Source organism: Oryctolagus cuniculus, chromosome 12 (assembly GCF_051225735.1).
Source record: "Oryctolagus cuniculus isolate XC-2025 breed Fujian yellow rabbit chromosome 12, ASM5122573v1, whole genome shotgun sequence".
NCBI lineage: Eukaryota > Metazoa > Chordata > Mammalia > Lagomorpha > Leporidae > Oryctolagus > Oryctolagus cuniculus.
In genome coordinates, this window is record NC_142878.1 from 57,429,733 (window position 1) to 57,449,580 (window position 19,848).

General features: G+C 40.7%; 1 protein-coding gene across 7 annotated transcripts in view; it reads left to right on the top strand.

The window, feature by feature from the left end:
• FMN1 (formin 1) overlaps positions 1-16,957 on the top strand; it is a 481,759-nt gene extending 464,802 nt beyond the window's left edge. For all 7 annotated transcript variants that reach the window (XM_089309385.1, XM_051822097.3, XM_070053344.2 and 4 more), the window contains 2 exons: positions 4,924-5,008; positions 8,326-16,957. In XM_089309385.1, the coding sequence (XP_089165511.1) occupies positions 4,924-5,008; positions 8,326-8,370 (130 nt within the window). In that variant the 3' untranslated portion in view covers positions 8,371-16,957. The remainder of the gene's footprint in view (positions 1-4,923; positions 5,009-8,325) is intronic.
• Positions 16,958-19,848: the final 2,891 nt, after the last annotated feature.

Sequence of the window (19,848 nt, forward strand, 5' to 3'; positions counted from 1 at the left end):
TTTTAGATTTCTAATTTCCTCTTCTTTTCTTTGGTTTGACTGTATACTTTCCTGTTCTCTGTCTTCTAAGTCCGATATTCTGTCTTCTGCTTCACTCACTCTGTTTTTAAGGCTCTCTAATGTGTTTGTCATTTGATCTATTGAATTCTTCATTTCATTATGATTTCTCGTCACTATCACAGTTTCATGTTCTACTAGTTGTTTCATTTCATTTTGATTCCTCCTTAATATTTCATTTTCGCGAGAGAGATTTTCAATCTTGTCCAATAAGGATTTCTGTAGTTCAAGAATTTTTTTGAGAACTTCTTAATGTTCTTACCAATTTTTTGAGATCCGCTTCTTGCATTGCTTCTATCTCATCATCTTCATAATCTTGAATTGGGGTGTCTTTTTCATTTGGGGGCGTCATAGTGTCTTTCTTGTTCTTGTTACCTCGGTTTTTGCGTTTGTTGTTTGGTATATTGGAGATATTCTTTGGTTTCTTCGCTGTGGTGTTTTTTCTTTTTATACTATGACTCTAGATTAAGTGGACTGTCTGCTTTTGATGGATCCTTAGAGGCTGTGATGGGTGTGGCCAGAGAGCTCTGTTTGGTTCTTCAGGGTTAAGGGTGTGTCAAAGGTGACTCACCCAGGTTGCGCGCACTCTCTCTCTCTCTCTCTCTCTCTTTTTTTTTTTGACTCAGAAGGGAAGTAATTCCATGCAGCTGAGTGGAATTGAGGGTAGTTGATGTATGAAATCCGGCCCCTGTAGGTATTCACCTGCTCTCTCTATTCCAGGGACCACACAAAGGATTTATGCAGCCCTCAGTGTGGTCTCAAATTTCTCCGCAGTCTCTCACCGGATTGCCAAGGTTACCGAGTTTGTGTACTCGGTGAGTTCTCTCGCCCACCCTCAGATTTTCACAATCTCAGTTCGTTAGCTCCACACTTTCACTAGGTCCTAACCTCCTGTTATTTCTCCCCACAAGAGTCAGGTTTTTCTGCTTGATTTATAGTGGGCGCCGCTTTATGTATGTTCAAAATGGCGCCTGCTCTTTGTCTTGCTCGGCTTTGTAAGGTGAGTGGAGAGAGAGGCTAGTGTCCATGCCGGTTCCCCTTATTTATTCGTTTTTTTCTCTCCTCCAGTCAGCCTGGTGAGCTTTCCCCAGTAGGGCTTTCGTTCCCTCTAGGCTCTGTCTGCCTTTCCCCGCCAGTGTCTCAGGTTACCGAGGTTTTTGTCTCACCTCCCCTTCCAGGGCTGGCGCGCAGACTCTGCAGCTGTCCTCCGTGCTGTGGGCATCCTTGCTCTCCCCGTAGGTCCTCCATGTCACATCCACTAGATCCGGGAGAGTTTCCTCTGTAATTTTTTCCTGAGCCTTTTCCTGAGACTACAGTAACTCCACTTTTATTAAACTGTCTTTTCCCAGACTATCAGTGCACACCCTCACTATTCCGCCATATTGGCTCCGCCCTATTAAACCTAATTATTAGATTGCTTCCAGTTTTTCACTGTTGCATACAGAGTATTACCACAATGAAAACCCTATGTTTTTGTAGAAAGTTTCTTTGAGGTATCTCTATAGAAGAGGAATTGAGGGTTCATAGAGTCTGTGTGTTTCAGTTTTATCCATCATTGCCAAAGCCAGCCATACCAATTTACACTCTCTAGTATGTCATGTAGTTTCCATTTCCCAGCAACCTCGTTAGCAGGTGATGCTGTTAGATTTGCCTACCTGAGGTATAAGAAATAGGTTGTTGAATTGGTGAAAATTTTTAACAGCTTTATTGATGTAATTCACATATTGAACAATTCATCCTTTTAAACTATACAGTCCTGGACCCAGCATTGTAGTGTAGTTGGTAAAGCCACCACCTTTAAATCCAGCACCCCATATAGATGCTGGTTTGCATCCCAGCTGTTCCGCTTCTAATCCAGTTCCCTGCTAATGGCCTGGGAAAAGCAATGGAAGTTGGACAAAGTCTTTGGGCTCCTGCCAACCATGTGGGAGACCTCTGTGAAGCTCCTGGCTTTGGCCGGTCCTTCGCTGGCCATTACGGCCATCTGGGGAGTGAATCAGTGTGCAGAAGACTCTCTCTCTCCCTCCCTCTCCCCCTCTCTCCCTCCCTCTCTCCCCCCTCCCTCCCTCTCTTCCCCCCTCCCCCTCTCTCCCTCCCTCTCTCCCCCTCCCTCCCTCTTTCTCTCTCTCTCCATCTCTCTATCTCTCCCTTTGTCTCTGTAACTATGAGTTTCTTTTTATTTTTAAGATTTACTTATTTATTTGAAAGTCAGAATTACACAGAGAGAGGAGAGGCAAAGAGAGATTGAGTTCTTCCATCCGTTGGTTTACTCCCCAGTTGGCCGCAACAGCCAGAGCTGCATCGATCTGAAGCCAGGAGCTTCTACCATGTCTCCCACACGGGTGCAGGGGCCCAAGGACTTGGGCCATCTTCTACTGCTTTCCCAGACCACAGCAGAGAGCTGGATGAGAAGTGGAGCAGCCAGGACTCGACCCAGTACCCATATGGGACGCCGGCACTACAGGCAGTAGCTTTACTTGCTACACCACAGTGCCGGCCCCTCTGACTTTCAAATAGCCAAATTTTTTTCAAATATGTACAATCCATTGGTTTTTGCAACCATCATCATCAAGGATATGTAACCATCACCACTAATTTTAGAAGAAAACTTTTACCCATTAGCATTATCCCCAAGACAGCCCATGGCATTGCTAATCTACTCTCTACCTTTATCAATTTTATCAAATTATCAAATAAATGAAATCCTTCAATATATATTTTTATGACCAGCCTCTATCACTTAGCATGTTTTGGGGATTCATCCATATTGTAGCAGGTATCAGCATTTCATTCCTTTTTATGACCCAATAATACTCTATTGTCTAAATGTATCACATTTTGTTCATTCATTCATCAACTGAAAGAAATTTGGGTTGTTGCTACTCATGGCTATTAAGATTAATGCTACTATATGCATTCTTAATATTTAAATAGTTTCAGTTTGATGATTATGCACATAGAAGAACACATTGGAATGTTCATGGAAATGGAATATAGAGAAGTTTATTTTGGTGCAAAATGTTTAGAAATCTGTGAATAGTTTTTTTTCATGATACACGTTTTCCATGAACTTTTTAAAAATCCTTATGTGTAGATTACAAAATGATTTTTGGCAAAATAAACATCTTTATATTCCATTTTTCTGTGACTTTTCAAAGATACTTTTATATCTTTAAACTTAGCAATACAATTGCTAGATCATATGGGAATAACTCAATGTTTAACTCTTTGAAAAACTGCCAAGCTATTTTTCCAAAATGACTGCACCATTCTTCCACCGCATTAGCAGTGTGTAAGACTTCCATTTTCTCTACATACACTTGGTATTGTTCTTTTTTATTTTAGCCATCATAGTGAATGGATTCACATTACATTCCCCTGATGATAAATAAGGTTAAGCATCTTCTCATGTGCTCTTGATCATTTGTATTTCATCCTTGAAGAAATTTCTATTCAAATCCTTTGCCCATTTGAGGGTACAGGAGTCTAATTTGTCTTCTTATGTAAGTTGTAAGAGTTCTTCATATGTTTTACATACAAGTCTCTTATAAATGCTTTTCAGGATTTTTTTTTCCATTCTTAGGTTTTCTTTTCATTTAATTGATGTAAATTGGTAGATTTTTTGTGTTTTGGCAAAACTTCAATTTTCACAATTGTCTTAATGTTACTTGGTGAGTGAATCACAAGCCAGAGTGCATTGACATGGCAGCGCTATGTGCACATAATGTTATATTCATCCAAATCTACTGCACTGCTCACAAAAATGCAGACTTCCCCAGGTCATCTAGGTGAGCTTCTTGGATAGTGAAGAAAACTTAGTAGTTTTAGGAGCTGGAGGATCTGAGAATGCTGGACATGGAGCTCAGCTGCTGGAGGGAGGGAGGGGGAACAGGAATGCACCTTGAAGCCCTTGTTGCCTGCTCTGGGAGGAGTGTTAGGGGAGTTCCCACATCCTTGTGAAGATGACAGATGATGTAGTTTGTAAATGTACCAAAGATCAAAATAAGGGACCTTACTTCAATGCCCTTGTTTATTTAGAAAACAAACAGCAAATTGGAAAAGTAGATGAAATATTTGGACAACTTAGAGATTTTATTTTTCAGTTAAATTGTCAGAAAACATAAAGGCATCTTCCTTAAAAAAAAAATTACAGAAGTTGTATTTAGACCCTTTATATTGCCACTGCAGAGCTTTTTACCTTGACCTCCATGTGAGAAAGCACCTCCAGGAGGCAGTGGCAGGGGAGGTTGAGGAGGAGAAAGGGGTGGAGCTGGCAGAGTTGGTGGCCTGAGGGGTGGAAAAGGTGGTAGAGACAGGAGCTTCACAGGGCGGGGGGGATGGTTTCCAAGAGAGAAGACATTAGATGTAGTGGTGGGCAGACTTCAACAGTTGATTTCTGCGTTAATCTGCATGATCTACTTGTGCTATGAGTTGAAAATTTGTTTCTTGAGCAAGCCTTGAAGATATTGACATTTTGTGACATTGCAACTAAGATATCAACTTTATGCAAAAATGAGTGCAACGGAGCAGTTAATCCCACTCTAAAAGAGCATGAGCAATGGTTCAGTGTCTTGTACAGTGCCTGGCACTCTGTGGGTGCTTAATAAATGCACAGGAGTCTTCATCTGAAATATATTTGAATTTAAAATAAAGCAATTTATTTCTTTAAAAACTTAGTATTGATAAAAGTGCAGGAGAAGCTTTTATACCTAATTAGAGTTTAGTGATGAGAAGCATTGAAAAGGCATTCCTAGATTCTCAAACTGTTAATTGGTTATTCCAAAAGCATGCAGATTTTATGTAATATGACCTCTTCCCTTTTTCTCTTTCTCCTCTCCCCCTCCCCACTCCCTGTTTCTATTTTAGACTGAAAATGGCTCAGGCATCTGTCAGCAAGTTGACATCGGAGAAGAAAGTGGAGACAAAGAAAATCAACCCCACTGCTAGTCTGGTGAGATGTGCTTTATAACATAGACCCTCCAGATTTTTCATGATATGTATTTCATTATAACTAAGATGTACCCAGGAGTGTGTCTAAATTTAAAGCTTAAAAGTCATACATTAAATGTAGTATCCAGATTCTCAGTTCCCACCCCAGAGTAGCATCAGTGTGTGTGTGTGTGTGTGTGTGTGTGTGTGTGTTTTCCCTGAAGATTCAACAAAGTTCATTTCTGATAAGCCTAGTCTAGTCCCTTGCCCTTCCACATCCACCACCATTCCTTTCAAAGTACCTTTCTCCTGACATGTTTAAGTGCTTCATCCTCATCAGTCTGTTTTCCCTGCTAAAGATGAAGGCAAGGATCATCCTAGTTTGATACTTGGGAAAATGGAGATGCAGGAAGATACAGCTCACTTGGGATCATTTGGCAAATGGCTAACAACACTCTGGACCACACTCTGGGTTCCCTGGCATGTCTCCCTAGGCTGGAAATGAGAAGTCTACTCTGTCTTCCTAGGTTTGAGAGAAAGTTGTCTTCCAAAGTCTAGTTTTCATAGAGATCACAAATATGTTACAGACTAGCCAAAGGATTAGGAACCCAGGAGGTTGGGGATGAGACTGGGTTCAAATCCCAGCCCTGCCACTTAATTTTTATAAAACCTTAGTAAAGTTAAATTACTTCTTTCTCTTCAGTGAAAAGAGGAAAATAATATTACCTTTGCTTTAGGATCATTTTGAGGAAACTTAGAAAACACATATAAATTGTCTACCATATAATAAGAACTCAAGAATTATTAGCTCTTGTTGTTAGGAATTTCGGCAGCTTTGGTTGACCTTGAAAGTAGGGACAACTCCCCACTGGTTTTTAATCCTTGCCTTCTCTGGGCCCTGAGTTCCCACAGCTACTTATTTCATCCTCTCACCTTACAAATACTTTTTACTGGCTGCCATTAGATCCATATGGAGTCTAACTTATAAAGTAGGATTATTTCTGTCGATTGACTTTGGTATTTTTCATAACAACCTCATCAACTCATTCAGGGCCAGACAACTTGGTTGGTTAAGGCTGTGGCTAGTATTCGTAGCCTAAATCTGAATGGATACATGCTGTGGGCTCATTTGAAGGTGCATTTATTACAGCAATTCATATTTTCACTGGCAGTGGTGTCAGCCCTAATTTTTAGCCTCCTCCTTCACTGACCTCTATTCCTTTCTCACGGCCTCTTATTTGGACCGTTATCCTGACCTCCATAACTAAATCTGTTCTCTCCAAGCAAAGAGCAGGGTGAGTCCTGTAGACATAGGAGCAGCAGTGGGTTTACCGTGGCATCTTTTACAGGTTGATTTTTGCAATGAGCAAGCTCCTAGTTGTTCTCTTTAACTCATTAGGGTTGTTTGTTTTATTGTCTGTGTAGGGGCGTGGAAACTTAAAACTAAGTCCTGATTAAGTTTCACAAGTCAAGGATGGGTGCAAAACTCAGAACGATGTCTAAAATGATCAACTTAGGTTTACATCTAGGCCAGTTTTAGTAACTCACTGCACTATCACATCTGACAGGTCATCAGCAGATGAGGATCTGTTCTCAGTGGGCTTTCTCTGCATTTCTCTTTGCAGAGGAAGGCCACTTTCCCATTTCCTTTCTTAGCCTCTTATTGGCACTCCCAGGGGACCAGACACAGCCCTTGTCATACCACTACATTTTCTTTTCTGGAGTCACAGACCCAGTGAGGGCCTATGTTTCTGTTTGGTGTGCTTCCATTTGTTTTATTTTTTATTTATTTTAATTTTTTTGACAGGCAGAGTGGACAGTGAGAGAGAGAGACAGAGAGAAAGGTCTTCCTTTGCTGTTGGTTCACCCTCCAATGGCTGCCGCAGCCGGCGCGCTGCGGCCAGCACACCGCGCTGATCTGATGGCAGGAGCCAGGTGCTTCTCCTGGTCTCCCATGGGGTGCAGGGCCCAAGGACTTGGGCCATCCTCCACTGCACTCCCTGGCCACAGCAGAGAGCTGGCCTGGAAGAGGGGCAACCGGGACAGAATCCGGCGCCCCAACTGGGACTAGAACCCGGTCCGGTGCCGCAAGGCGGAGGATTAGCCTAGTGAGCCGCGGCGCCGGCCTGCTTCCATTTATTTTTACACCTTCCCAGCAGGCTTCCTTGCCCTTCTGCTTTAGAAGGCTCTCCCTGAAAAGGAAGCTCAAAGAAAGCAGAGCAGAGCATCTATGGGGAGTTGGGAGCTTCTGCCGTTCCGCACAGGGGAAGCTCTTCCCCTTCCATGCACATGGCCTTTGTTTTGTTCTGCCAGGTAACTCATTTGCAGGTGCATGTAACTTGGAAACAGAGAAAAAGAGAGAGAGAGAGGGAAATATCTTCCATCCTCTGGTTTACTCCTTAAATGGCTACAACAACCATGGCTAGGAAGGACAAAGCCAGGAGCCAGGAACTCCATCCAAATCTCCCAATTGGGTGTCAGGGATCCTTCTCCTTGAGCCATGATTTGCTGCCTCCCAAGGTGTTCAAGAACCTGAACTGAAAATGGAATAGCCAGGATTGAAACCCAGGCTCTCCAAAATATGTGGATGTCTCAAATGGCAATTTAACTTACATACAAAACCCACCGCTGATTTTTTTTTTCATGTCTCTGATCCCTGAAAATTATTTCTTGAGCATCCCCTAATTCCATCAGTGGGCTGAGCATAGGGGTGGGAAGAGTCTTAAAGTTCAATACAAAATCAGGGTCATTGTCACGAAAGAGGAGAACAGAGCTGAGCAGCCTGGCATGGTAAAGATCCACATTCTAGATAGATGTAGTCAGATGATCTTTTGCTAAATTATTTGTTTTTATTTAAGAGGTACAGAGGTACACAGAGAGAATGCTTATCTACTGGATGACTTCCCCAAATGCCCACGATGGACAGGAAGTCAAAGCCAGGAGCTGGGGACTCAGTCCAGGTTTCTCACGTGGGTAGCAGGAGCTCAATCACTTGAGACATCACCACTGCCTCCCAGGGTCTGCATTCATAGGAAGCTGGAGTCAGGAGCTGGGGCTGGGAATTGAACCCAGGCACTCAGATGTGGGATATGGACATTTTAAATGGTGCCTTAACCACTAGGCCAAATGTCTGCCTCTGGTTGTTCTTTTCTTACATGTTCGGTTTTTGGTGAGTAATGATAACAATTTGGGAGAGGCAGATAAGTGTTTAGGGAAAGAGGGATTGAGATACGCTCATTTCTCAGGTTCTTGGTATAATCTTACTCAGCATGCTAGGCCAAAATTTGAAAAAGATAAAAATGAGAAAAATAATAATAAATTCATTTTTTTCCCTAACAGAAAGAAAGGCTGCGCCAGAAGGAAGCCAGTGTGACCACCAACTAAAGTGGGGACGCGCAAGACACAGTAACAGTGGAGATGTACCTTGTGTGCTCCTTTCTGACCCTAGTGCTGAGGGAGTTCCTGGAAGATATGCTACTAAATGTGTGTTTTGCTCATGTCTTTCTGAGGTCCTCTGCACAGAGCGCCCTGTGCCTTCCTATGAAGTCCCTTATGAAGCCACAAAAACAATGAAAAGCTACTTAAGGGAACATTTCAGGTGTATTTGATAATTGTTACTTGTAGCAGTCTAAAGTCCACTCCCTTATAAGACCTGAAGACATACTAAAATTTTCTAAATGTTTTTAAAAGCTGAGAATTCAAGCTGTCAAACTCAAGATTCATACATGTAACCTTGTCCCAAAACAGGAGAAAGATCTTTTCTGACAGTTGCCTTGACATAATTTAAGCTCCATCTTTACACACTTCTCTTTTGATTATTGGTCTGCAGCATTTTTCTCACCAATAATGTTGAAATTTATCCACCCTGTTTTTGAAGAGGTGCAAGACTATGTATTCCCAGACTAGGGAGCTGATTTGTTGTCTATGCAGCAGGAAGGAGAGAAAACAGCATTATACATGGGTGGAAAGGGAATAAATCAGTGTAAACTTCATCCTGGAAAACAAATTATAATACAGGGCATTGGCTTCAAGCCATTACAAGCCATTAGGCAAGGCTCCTTCAGTTGTTATATCAGCTCTTTTTGGTTTCCTGGGTCAGCCGAGGTTCAGCACCCCAGGTCCTGGAAGAAACTGTACAACTTGAGGAGGGACAGCTTTGGGGTCAAAGCACCTGCTTGGACAAGCCACCCACATTTGGGAACACTTGTGAACAAGTGACAATATGTTGACAGACAGTCACATTCTACATCACGGGCTGCAACTGTGTGCTAGTTTCCAGACAGAAGAGCAAATACTCCTCGCAGCCTTTTATCATGACCTTGGCTGACAGGCAAGTGAAGTCGGGTAAAGCAGGGATCTTTGATGTCAAAAAAAAAAAATGCAGAAGAAAAGTTCTTTTCATCAAAATGAAAGCAAGATGATTATATTACTAATAAACTTTGCGAGGAATATCATGTATAGATGGCTTTCTCTGACCCTGGCCCTTGAATCATAGAACGAACCCCTTTGGGCCTCTCTCTGACATTTTTTCTTTTAAGCCACTACTCTTTGAATCTGTCTTTTGAGGGGGAAGAAAGAGGACTAGGGAAGAATTGGGAATAAAACCAATGACTGTCATTTCTAGACCTTGAAGGAAGAAAGGCCCAAGCTCACCCTTCCAACTGTGGGACAGTCTAGAGGTGAGCAAGAATCATCTTAAGTGTCCCTGTGTGCCATGTGTGGCCTGCCCTTTGCCCCAGCATCCCCTTTGCCCTAGCATCTTTCCAGAACTTCTGAACTTGGCAGCTGCCCACGTGTCTGCCCAGAATGTGCCTGCCTGTCATCAGCTACCTCAGGGACACTCCCATGATAGATTCCGCTAACAAAGGCAGTGCTGCATCCTCACGTAACACCAGCCTCGAGAATCAAGAATGCGTGGTGAGGATCAAATCAAGTCACAGAAGCCATAACCATGCAGGTGCTAATGGCCTTTCCTAGTGGTTCTGAAGAAAGGAAAATGGCAACTTGGTTGGATTTTGCAATTCAAAGTGAAGGACTGAGACAAGCAAATTAGAAAAGGAACTTATCATGATTAAGAAGGCTTGAAGCTGTGGGTGAGCAACAAAGCTTTTTAAACTGCTTTCTTATTTGGTTTGTCTTCATTTTCATTTCACTGTGAAGAAAGCCGAGGGAACTCATCACTTTAAAACAGATTCCACTTAGAGCCATCCTGTGCTCTGTGATGTTCCTTCTAATCCCGTCATAGAGAAGAAAAGTGGCAGTTTTGCCCATGCCGTGGAAATCAGCTCTGGGTTCAGTGAGGCCTACATAAGACCAGGTCGCTATGAATCCCTATAGACTTGAAGGAAGGGAGCAGGAGGCGATTTTCAGCGGTGCCACTGTGGCCCGCTTCAGGTCTCAAAGTAGGAGACCCATGGGAAAATCCCTGAAGGTAGGCAGGACTGGCGCTGTGGCCACATAGCTTTTCAAGGCACCCTCTTAAGGGACAGTGCTGAAGAGTAATGAATGAAAGCGTTTGAGAGGGAGATAAATGGAGCATACGTTGGATTTCAGCAGAGTGAACACTAAAATGCATGGAAGAATACCTATTTCCCAAGAGCAAGAATTGCCTCTATTGGGGAAACCTAGTGATTTTCTAATGAATGCCAGTCAGGTGTGTCACATCAGTGTTTTAAGGCACTATGGTAAAATCTCCAACATTCTCTCCTAGTTTGAAGCCTGCATTATTTCTCTTGGCTACCCACTCCCAGTACACCACAGTGATGTCACGACCCTTATTTTCAACTTAAGTTGATATTCAGTAAAGGTTAAAGGGAGTTTGTTCACAGTAGTCCCTCTAAAACAATGTGGAGGTGTTTAAAATGATCCCTCTACAATGCATCTGAGGGTGCATTAAATGGAACAGGTATGCTAAAGCTTGTCAGGGTATAAAGTTCTGGAATAGTACTTAGCAACTTGAGCACTGGAGGTAAGCTGGGTTCAAGTAGCTGTTCTAGGCATAACTCTCCCTGAGCTAGAAAGAAGAGTGGCCAGGATTTGCTCTCCTGTGTTTAATCAGACACTTACACCTAACTTACTACTAAGACCAGAAGAAAACTTGAATTTACAAACAGCTCTGTCTCTTACCCACCAAGATTCCCCAAATCTGAGGACACAGTTTGATGGCATTTCAGATTTTTTTCATGAGCAATGGAATAATTCTTGAGCACACATTGATATCATATATTACATTAAAACATTATGTAAAAAGCATCAGACCTATGAGTTGTCAAAAAGATCAGGAAGTGTACTATTTGGATTTTTACATGAGAAGAGGCAGTTACTTGGAAAAGAAGTGAGAAAAGTATGGCCAAGCAGAAGAGGACATATGTGATGGTGGAGATTTGGGGGCCACAGCTGATGGTCTTGCTGCCCTGCCTTTTGAATCCTTAAGTTGCTTTCTGTGATGTATTTTCACACACTCAATGCAACTATCTATGAATTATGGAGACAGAATTTCTAAAATCCAAGAAGTAGAATCAGGAAATTCATTGGTGCTTTAAATGTTCTAGGCCAAAACAAATTGCCAATGTGGTTGAAGAATTTTATGTCAGATTGGGTACTGGGCTTCTGGGAAAGATAGCAGAAGCTGCAGACCTGCTGAGCCTCCTGTAGGCACCTCCTTGTTTTATACACACTAGAAGGAATGGCACTTCCTAAATGAAAACCTCATATGCTGCTGGTGGAGAAAAGAAAAACTGAAGGGAGGAATAAGACATGTTGGTGTATTTGATACCTCTAGGAGAATTAAGAGGTCATTGGTACAGTAGGAAGGCCACAGTAGGAAGTACCATAAGATATAGAAATTTATTTTTGGGCAAAGATTTGCCTTTAGCTTGGGGTTGCACATCTTCCTATAGATTATGCTGCATGAAACAGGGAAGTTCTTAATTTTAGTTATATTCTTTCTTGAAGTGATAGATTCACATTTGCATGCTAGTGTCATTGATGGGGATCATTGAATACAGCAGCACAGCAAACCACCCCTCAACAGTGTATGAAGGGACCTGCAGACCATTGCTCCCAGCAACCAGGCTGTGACATTGATGGCAACGTCTTCCTTCCCTGACATCCTGAATCAGTCCATTTTGCAGTACTTGCTCCCCACTCCCTCCATAAAACCAATTTGGAGCTTTAGGTGCAAAAAGAGGGGAAAAATCCAAGAAGTATAGTCTTCTCCCTCCAAGTGTCTGATCCAAATATATAATGTCCCAAAATATTGCTTAAAAATTGCCAGCAAGAAGTATCTGCTGGACTTGAACTTCACTTTTATTTTATCCTGCCTACCCTATTCGGTAAGGTTAGTAGAAAGGTGAGTAGAAAAAGGGAAAGCTTCTGCAGATTTGGTATAATCTACAATCAGTGTATTAGTTCATGAATCACAAGAAAATGGACAGACCATGAAGTCCAATGTTGTAGAAGTCCTAAGCACCTAACAATTTGAACAGCTGTGGTGACTGATGGATGCAGACAAAGGAAGCACTTCTTAGTGCCTGCTTGACCAGGCAATTTAAAACTGCCACACAAGAAAAGTGGTGTGATACAGTGAGAGAAATGCTAGACCACTAGAGAGTCCTTTCTCTGGGTCCTCTTAAGAGCAGTTTATATGAGTAGCACACCCAAAAGACCCTGAGTCCCACATTTCATATGTGCCTTATTTTACCTCTGGGGACCCTGCCTCCAAAGAGAGAAGACAGTAAAGAAACAAACTGTCATTCATTTCTGCCACTTCGTCCTCATAAAGAAATCTTTAACATAGGTCAAACAGACTGTTAGGGTTTGGAAAGAATTGATAGTTTTTAGCCTTTTAAACATGCAAATAACTTGCTAGATATATTTGCCTTTTCCAGCTACAAACAACCCAGGTGCTGGAAACTGCTGTTGATGCAAAAGTGGCTTCAAGAAACTGGACTCAGCGGAACTTTCTCCTTTAGGCTTATACACCATTATTCTTAATTTCATTTAAAATTGATCCCAGGCATAAGCAGGCCCAGATACATAACTGTATGTGACCAAGAGGCTCATCTTGTGCCATTTCTGCATGCCCATCAGCTGTTGACACATTGTTAGAGTCACTGAATTTTAGTTTCACAATTCTTCATGACCCTTTCAAAGGATTGGGCAATCTACTGAACTCTCCCAGATCAACACTTTGCAGGGAAGTAGTGGATTTAAGACAGTTTTAACCTATCAAACCTGAAGCCAACTCAGTAGCCTTATTTGTTCCAAGACTCTTTACCAATATTGTGATATAAATTTAGCATTTGGGAAGTTTGTGTAGTTAACAACTTTCATGGAAACAAAGATACTAAAATGGTAGGTAGGTTACTCTCTCAAGCCACCATGTGGTTTCCACCAGCAAATAATTTATTAGGGAAACAAATCAAGCCTCATTAAGCAAGTGGGCATTCCTCAAAGGGGAGTTTTTTGGACTTATTTCCCGTCCTCTCTCTAGTTGCCCTCCTGACCACCCCACTGATAGCCAGTGGCGTAGAAAACCTTTCTCTCATCCTTCCCTTCTTGATATGGTCGTTCTCTTGTTCAATAACTTACAAGAACTCCAGACTTCAATGCTCATTACATTTATGAAATACTTGATCTGGGGAAGACTGATTTAATCTCAGTTTTTACATGAAAGTGGGAGATAAAGCAATTAATTTATTCTTCTATATTCCATTTTGCTCAGATGATTTCCCATGTTTATGTCCTCTCTTAAATATATTGAAAATCTCGGTCTGTCTCCTCCTTTTCTAAAGACTGATTGACCTATTTCCGTGGGCTAAGTTTTTAGCTCTGTGTGAAAACTTGATGTTCCTAGGCTAGAAAAATGCAAATGATCCCATAATTTCAGGCAGAAATTAGTATCTAAAGAATCTGGCATGGAGTAAACACCTTTCTACCACATTTCAGCAGTCACAGAGGCTGAATATTTTTCTGAATTCTACCTGTGCATTGATGCTGAGGGGCTCGCTACCTTGGAAACTGTAAGAATGTCTTAAAGGGAATGAGTATTTTCCCCACATATAATATGAGCTGCTTAATGCACTGTCTTATTCTTAGCCTATCAAGTACAAACCAAATGTTTTCAGACATGCATTAGCAGTGGTTTGTCAACATCTTTGGCAGAGTTGTACCTATTTTTTTGTTGTTCTCCTCCAGGGCTTTCTTCCACTTGCATTTCTTGAAGCAAATTCATTCTGATTGTTCAGCTAGGTTAGCTTTCCAAGATCCATCTTTCCAAAAGAAAGATTGGTTCCACAGACCATTGAGTGCATAGGGAAATTACTCTGTACCCTCTGTGCCATGGATCATAGATGTTTAGGAATCAACAACTCTCTGGGAACTTTTGTGTTGGATGTTGAATTCCATTTTCTCTCTGTGATATGTATAAAAAGGGAGATACAGCATGCCAAAATTGCACTTCTCTTCCCAATGAGAGACTAGATGGACATTTGAAAATCTTTACATTTTAGGTGTATTTTCATGAACTAGCAACAGTTCCTCTTTTTCCCCTTTCTTGCCAGCTTGTCTCTAGATATAATCTTATTTCTTCATTTGTATGACCATAAACGCATAAAGAGGCAGTCTGAGCCCCAGAGACTGTGTTCTGCATGATCCTCGAAAGGCATCCATTCCCACTGGAAACAAATCCAAGAGTAAGGGAAAAAGTCAAGTAACAGTTCTGTTGGCCTGTCGTAAGATTTTGGAGTCTACCAAGGGAGTAAGTCTATTCCAAAATCAGGAGTTAATAATCCTGCAGTTCTATAATTTCCCAAGACAAATAATGTGACCTACTGTCAACTGTAGGATCTTTGAAGAGTATGCTCCTTAAGAAAAAGAACTTCCCTTTAAGGTAACAATTTAAGGTACTCCTAAAGAGGCAGAAACTTTTAAAATTAGAAACTGGATAATTTTTAAGAATCATTAGAGAAAGCATGTCATCAATTCATCATAGTCCTTTCCTTTCCCTGAGTTTTAATGTAGACTAGCATGGGGAAGCAGGGTGTCCTTGGACTTTGATTCAGAGGATCGTGATTTGGCCCAGGAAATAAGCACCGGCCTGCATGCCCAGAACCTAAATGAAATCATCCCGCATCCTAATGTGAATCAGACCTAACAGAAATAAATGTAAATTATTTCAAAACCTTTAAGGTTTAATTTTTTTAAACACCCTGGATTTTGCTTCCTAAAATGCACTTGGTCCATGTGGTTGTCTTCATGTGGCCTTGTCAGATTCCAAGCAATGGATGACAAAGACGGGAAGAAAAGAAATTTATGCAAGGCCAATGCAATTTTTGCCAATGTAATGCATCATTAGGAAGCTGATGATTCTTGCCGTGGTGGTATTGTGGGCAACTTTTCAATGGAAATTCAAGGAATCTGTATTGGGCAAATGTGAGTGTCTAGTAACTGCTTTTGGTTAGCACCACACAATCTGATGGACAAGCAGGTAACCCAGTGAAATGTGTCTGTGTCTGGGTAACTTAATTCATTTCAGGTTTGCTTTCATAAAGTTGCTTGTCCATGGACTATCTCCTTTTTTTTTTAATGCTTGTCCAGAAGTCATTTTGGCATCTAGCTTCATTTTGCTTTTCTCCTCTCAATACTTCTGCTTAAGCCTCTGCTTTCTTAACATCCTACAGCTATGTTTTCCTTATTTTTACTGTAGTTTTTCCTGTGCCCAACCTTTTGCACCGCTCTGCATCACAGGCAATTGAACTCCACCCTTACTCCATCCTCTTGGACTCAATGGTCCATTCCCCTGCTGTTTGGATAGGGAGCTCCACTGTCATCAAGGAGCCCACGTGAAACACACTGCTGTGACAGCCTCTTGTTAATGTCAGCATTACTTCATCATTTAGGCAAAGGGGAAAATCCATAAAAATCATGGAAAAATGCATTTCTCTTTCATTTAAGTCTCTCTTTTTTCATTATTTTAAGGAGTCTGGGGAAAGCAGGCAGTCTAATCCTCCTCCATTTCTCATGGGTTTTACTTTATCTGATTAGGAGCTGTTCTTTTTAGTCTTCAGCTATTTGATACGTAAGACGAAATTTTTGGATCTCATGTAACTCTGTGCTGCTGAACAAATTGACTTAGTTCTCTGCAAATATTTTGAATCTAAGGCTTTATATGTTGTCACACCATTCTTGCTACTCATGATTCAAACACCAACCCTAGACTAAAGCAGGATATTGACACTTTGTGGCTATCTTCCGATTAATAGTAACTTACACTCTTGAAAGCACTGTAGAAAAGTGTAAGCATGACCTGTATTGTCAACTGTATGACCTGGTAAAAAGGTTGACTTTTCTGTTTAATTGGGTGTTATACCAATCTGTACATCCAATCTTAAAGGAATTTAAGCAATAATGATGACAGTTTGTGAAAGGAGAAGGCACTTTGAAGACATGAAACTTTACATGCTTTTGGGTATTTTTAAACCTAATAAGCTAATTGGATTCAGGTATTTTCCCTTTAAATTTTTAAAAGTATGCATTTCTAATTTGTTTGCACATTTAATTTTGTCAAAGTTGAGAAATGCTCATGAGTTGACTTTGTAAATGTCATTTGCAACTAAAAAGTATTTATTTTTAAAAAGGGTGAAGAAACCAATATTGAATTGTACATAATGAGTATATATATATATGTGTGTGTGTATGTATATATATATATATTTTTTTCCCTTCTTGACACTAATCGGTCACCATATCGAGTGTATTTTTGTACATAATATGTATTGGTTAGAAAAATGTAGATTGCCTATTCAAATAATTCTATCTCCATGATAGATTGTATTTATCCTAAACTATTGATACCTCTGTTAATTTAAGAGATAGAACTATATTTTTTGGAATTTGCAGAGAATTGCATTCAAGGCTTCTAACTGTAAATATGCTAAAAATATTTTAATAAATCTTGGTTTCATGTCCATCTGGTATCTAACGTAGATTGATTTTCAGAAAGCATGTAAAATAGTATTCCAATGGTACTTTTAATGTGGAGAGTATCAGACATTTCTAACTTGCATTACCACTTATATACAGTATTACTATCGAGCCACAAGAGCTGATCTCAGTAAGTCAATCATTTATATATCCTTCTTTCTCCATGTCCACCCTACCAACAGAGGGAAATCTGGATAAGCATTAAAGACTAACAAAAGGCAAACTTAACCAGGCATTGTCTTAGCTACATTGACCCAAAAGCAACACTGCTTGAACTTAATTTCAAAGGAGTGGAGTACACAGGGATTGGTGACTTTAAGTGATGGATTGGAAACAATATACCAGGGAAACAGAACAGAAACTAATTATATATATTCTGACACTGATTCTTCCCAAGCATTATGATATAAAGTATGCAGGTATTTTAGGAACAAAAAAATACAACACTTTAAGCCACTCTTCTACCTAAATATAACTGTTTTTTAATTGATTCACTTGTTCAATGTTCCTGAGTGCCCATGCACTCTTTCTAGATATATCCTGGAATATTTATTTAGTTGGGAAAAATTTCAATTACATGCAGAGTTTTTCCATAATACACATTTTCCATGAACATTTTGAAGATCCCTTGAATGCATGGATTTAAAAAATTTTTGCATCAAAAGAAGTTTACCTTTTAATTCTATTTTCCATCAACATTTTAAAATACCTTTGGAAGGCCTATTATGTAAAGTAGCATTTAAAAAACATAGTTATTATCTAAGAAGACATTTAATCACTAAGAAACCTAAATCATAGAATCATTGAGCTGCAAAAATCTTCAGATATTGGAGAAAATATCTCAGCAAAAGTACTGATGTTCAACAGCCTTGCTAAAAATCATATTTGATAAATACTACACTAAGAACCCAAATCTCTCGACATCATAGCCAAAGCTTTTCCAGCTGCTCAGTTTGTTCATCAAATATATCTATTCTCTTCCGCAAAATACTCCATATGGAGAAATGTTCTAATGTTGTTGTTTGAAAAAAGGATCCACACGCTTCTGATGTTTTATAGAAAACATTATTGAGGTTGTGTTCTGAGTGCTTCAGAGAGGGTCATGGCCGGGGCATCATGAGGACCTGGGCGAAAACCAGGACACTGGTTCACCTCAGCAATTCTCTCTGGTGGAAGCAACCTTTACTCTGCCCTGCTTCAGGGGATGTTATCACCTATTCTTTAAGTGGTCCAGCTGGTGGTCCAGCTACCAGGATGTACTACTCTATTAATACCTGAGACTAGGTTACTGATAAACCAAACTGCTTTGGCTCACAGTACTGGAGACTGAGAAGTCCAGTATCAAGACACCAGCATCTGTTGAGGGTCTTCTTACTATCTTCACATGGTAGAAAGCAAAAAGGCAAGGAGCAGAAGTGTGCCCAATTAGCCCTCTTCTAACTGCATGAATAAAATCATTTTTAAGAGGCTGTGGCTTCTTAAAAATGCTGCTCCTTCAAATACTCTGAAAATGGCAGTCAAACTTCAACATTCCTAAACCGTAGCACAGGCTGTACATTACTGAGACTAAATACTCCACCTCAGACCAACTTCAGGTGCCCCCTTTCACCTTGCTGATCATATTCTTCAAAATAAGACTTTAAAATTGCCCTGCACCGATCCTGCCTGCTTTACTTCACTTTGGATGTCTCCGAATCTGAATCTTCTCAAGGTAAGATAAGCTTCATGCTCATCATTGATGATGATGAATGGTAAGAGGAGATATTTTTATATTAGCTATTCAGAATATATATATATATATATATATATCAGAATATCCCCTGAAACTTGCCAGATTAAAGCAACAGTAATCACTTTATGTTTCTTTTGCGTTTTGTTGGTTAAGAATTTGGAAAGTTCTCAACTGAGCAGTTGTTTCTTGGAAGCTCCCATAACGTTGTAGAAATCCATCAGTTGGGTTTGTTATGAAAACTGGAAGGCTTAAATGAGGCTGAAAAAATGGTCTCTCAAGTGGCTGACTTCATTGGTAAATTCTTGTGGGCTCTAGGCTGGAGGCCTCCATTCCTCTCCACATGAGCCTCTTGAGTGACCCAAGGTGAAATATATAATTTATTTGTCCCTGACCGTAGCTCAAAAGTCACACTCATTCACTTTCATGCTGATTTGTTTCTTTGGCATCTACAAAGATCTGTCCAGATTGGCAGAGTAAGAAACCAGACCCCACCTTTTGAAAGAAGAATGTCCACACTACTTAGTAAGAACATGTGGGCAGGGCCAGCAATGTGGCATAGTAGGTAAAGCTGCTGCCTGTGATGCCGGTCCCAGCTGCTCCACTCGTGATGCAGCTCCCTGCTAATGTGTCTGGGAAAGCAGCAGATGGCCTAAGTGCTTGGGCCCCCACACCCACACTGGAGACTTGGAAGAAGCTTCTGACTCCTGGCTTTGGCCTGGCCTAGCCCCAGCCCATGCAACTATTTGGGGAGTGAAGATGGAAAATCTGTTTCTCTGTCTCTCCCTCCCTCTCTCGTTCTCTCTGTAATTCTGCCTTTCAAATAAATATTTAAAAAGAAACAAACATGTGGGATGGAGATATAGATATAGATATAGATATAGATATAGATATAGATAGGTAGATATCTGTCACTTGTCCTGGTAGCTTGTCCTGGTCTTTCTCCTTTCCTTATTCTTATTTTTGTGCTAACATTAAAGTTCAGATTTCTGTTTCAAAATTTTCCCTACTATTTTTGCTCAAATCTTCCTCCTCTCTCCCATATCAGAATACAGACATGTTTGTCTTGCTTCTCTGAACAGAGGCATTCTTTACCATGAAGAAAGTGAAGTGTATCCTAACTGGTGAGGAATATAGCCTTGCAGTTG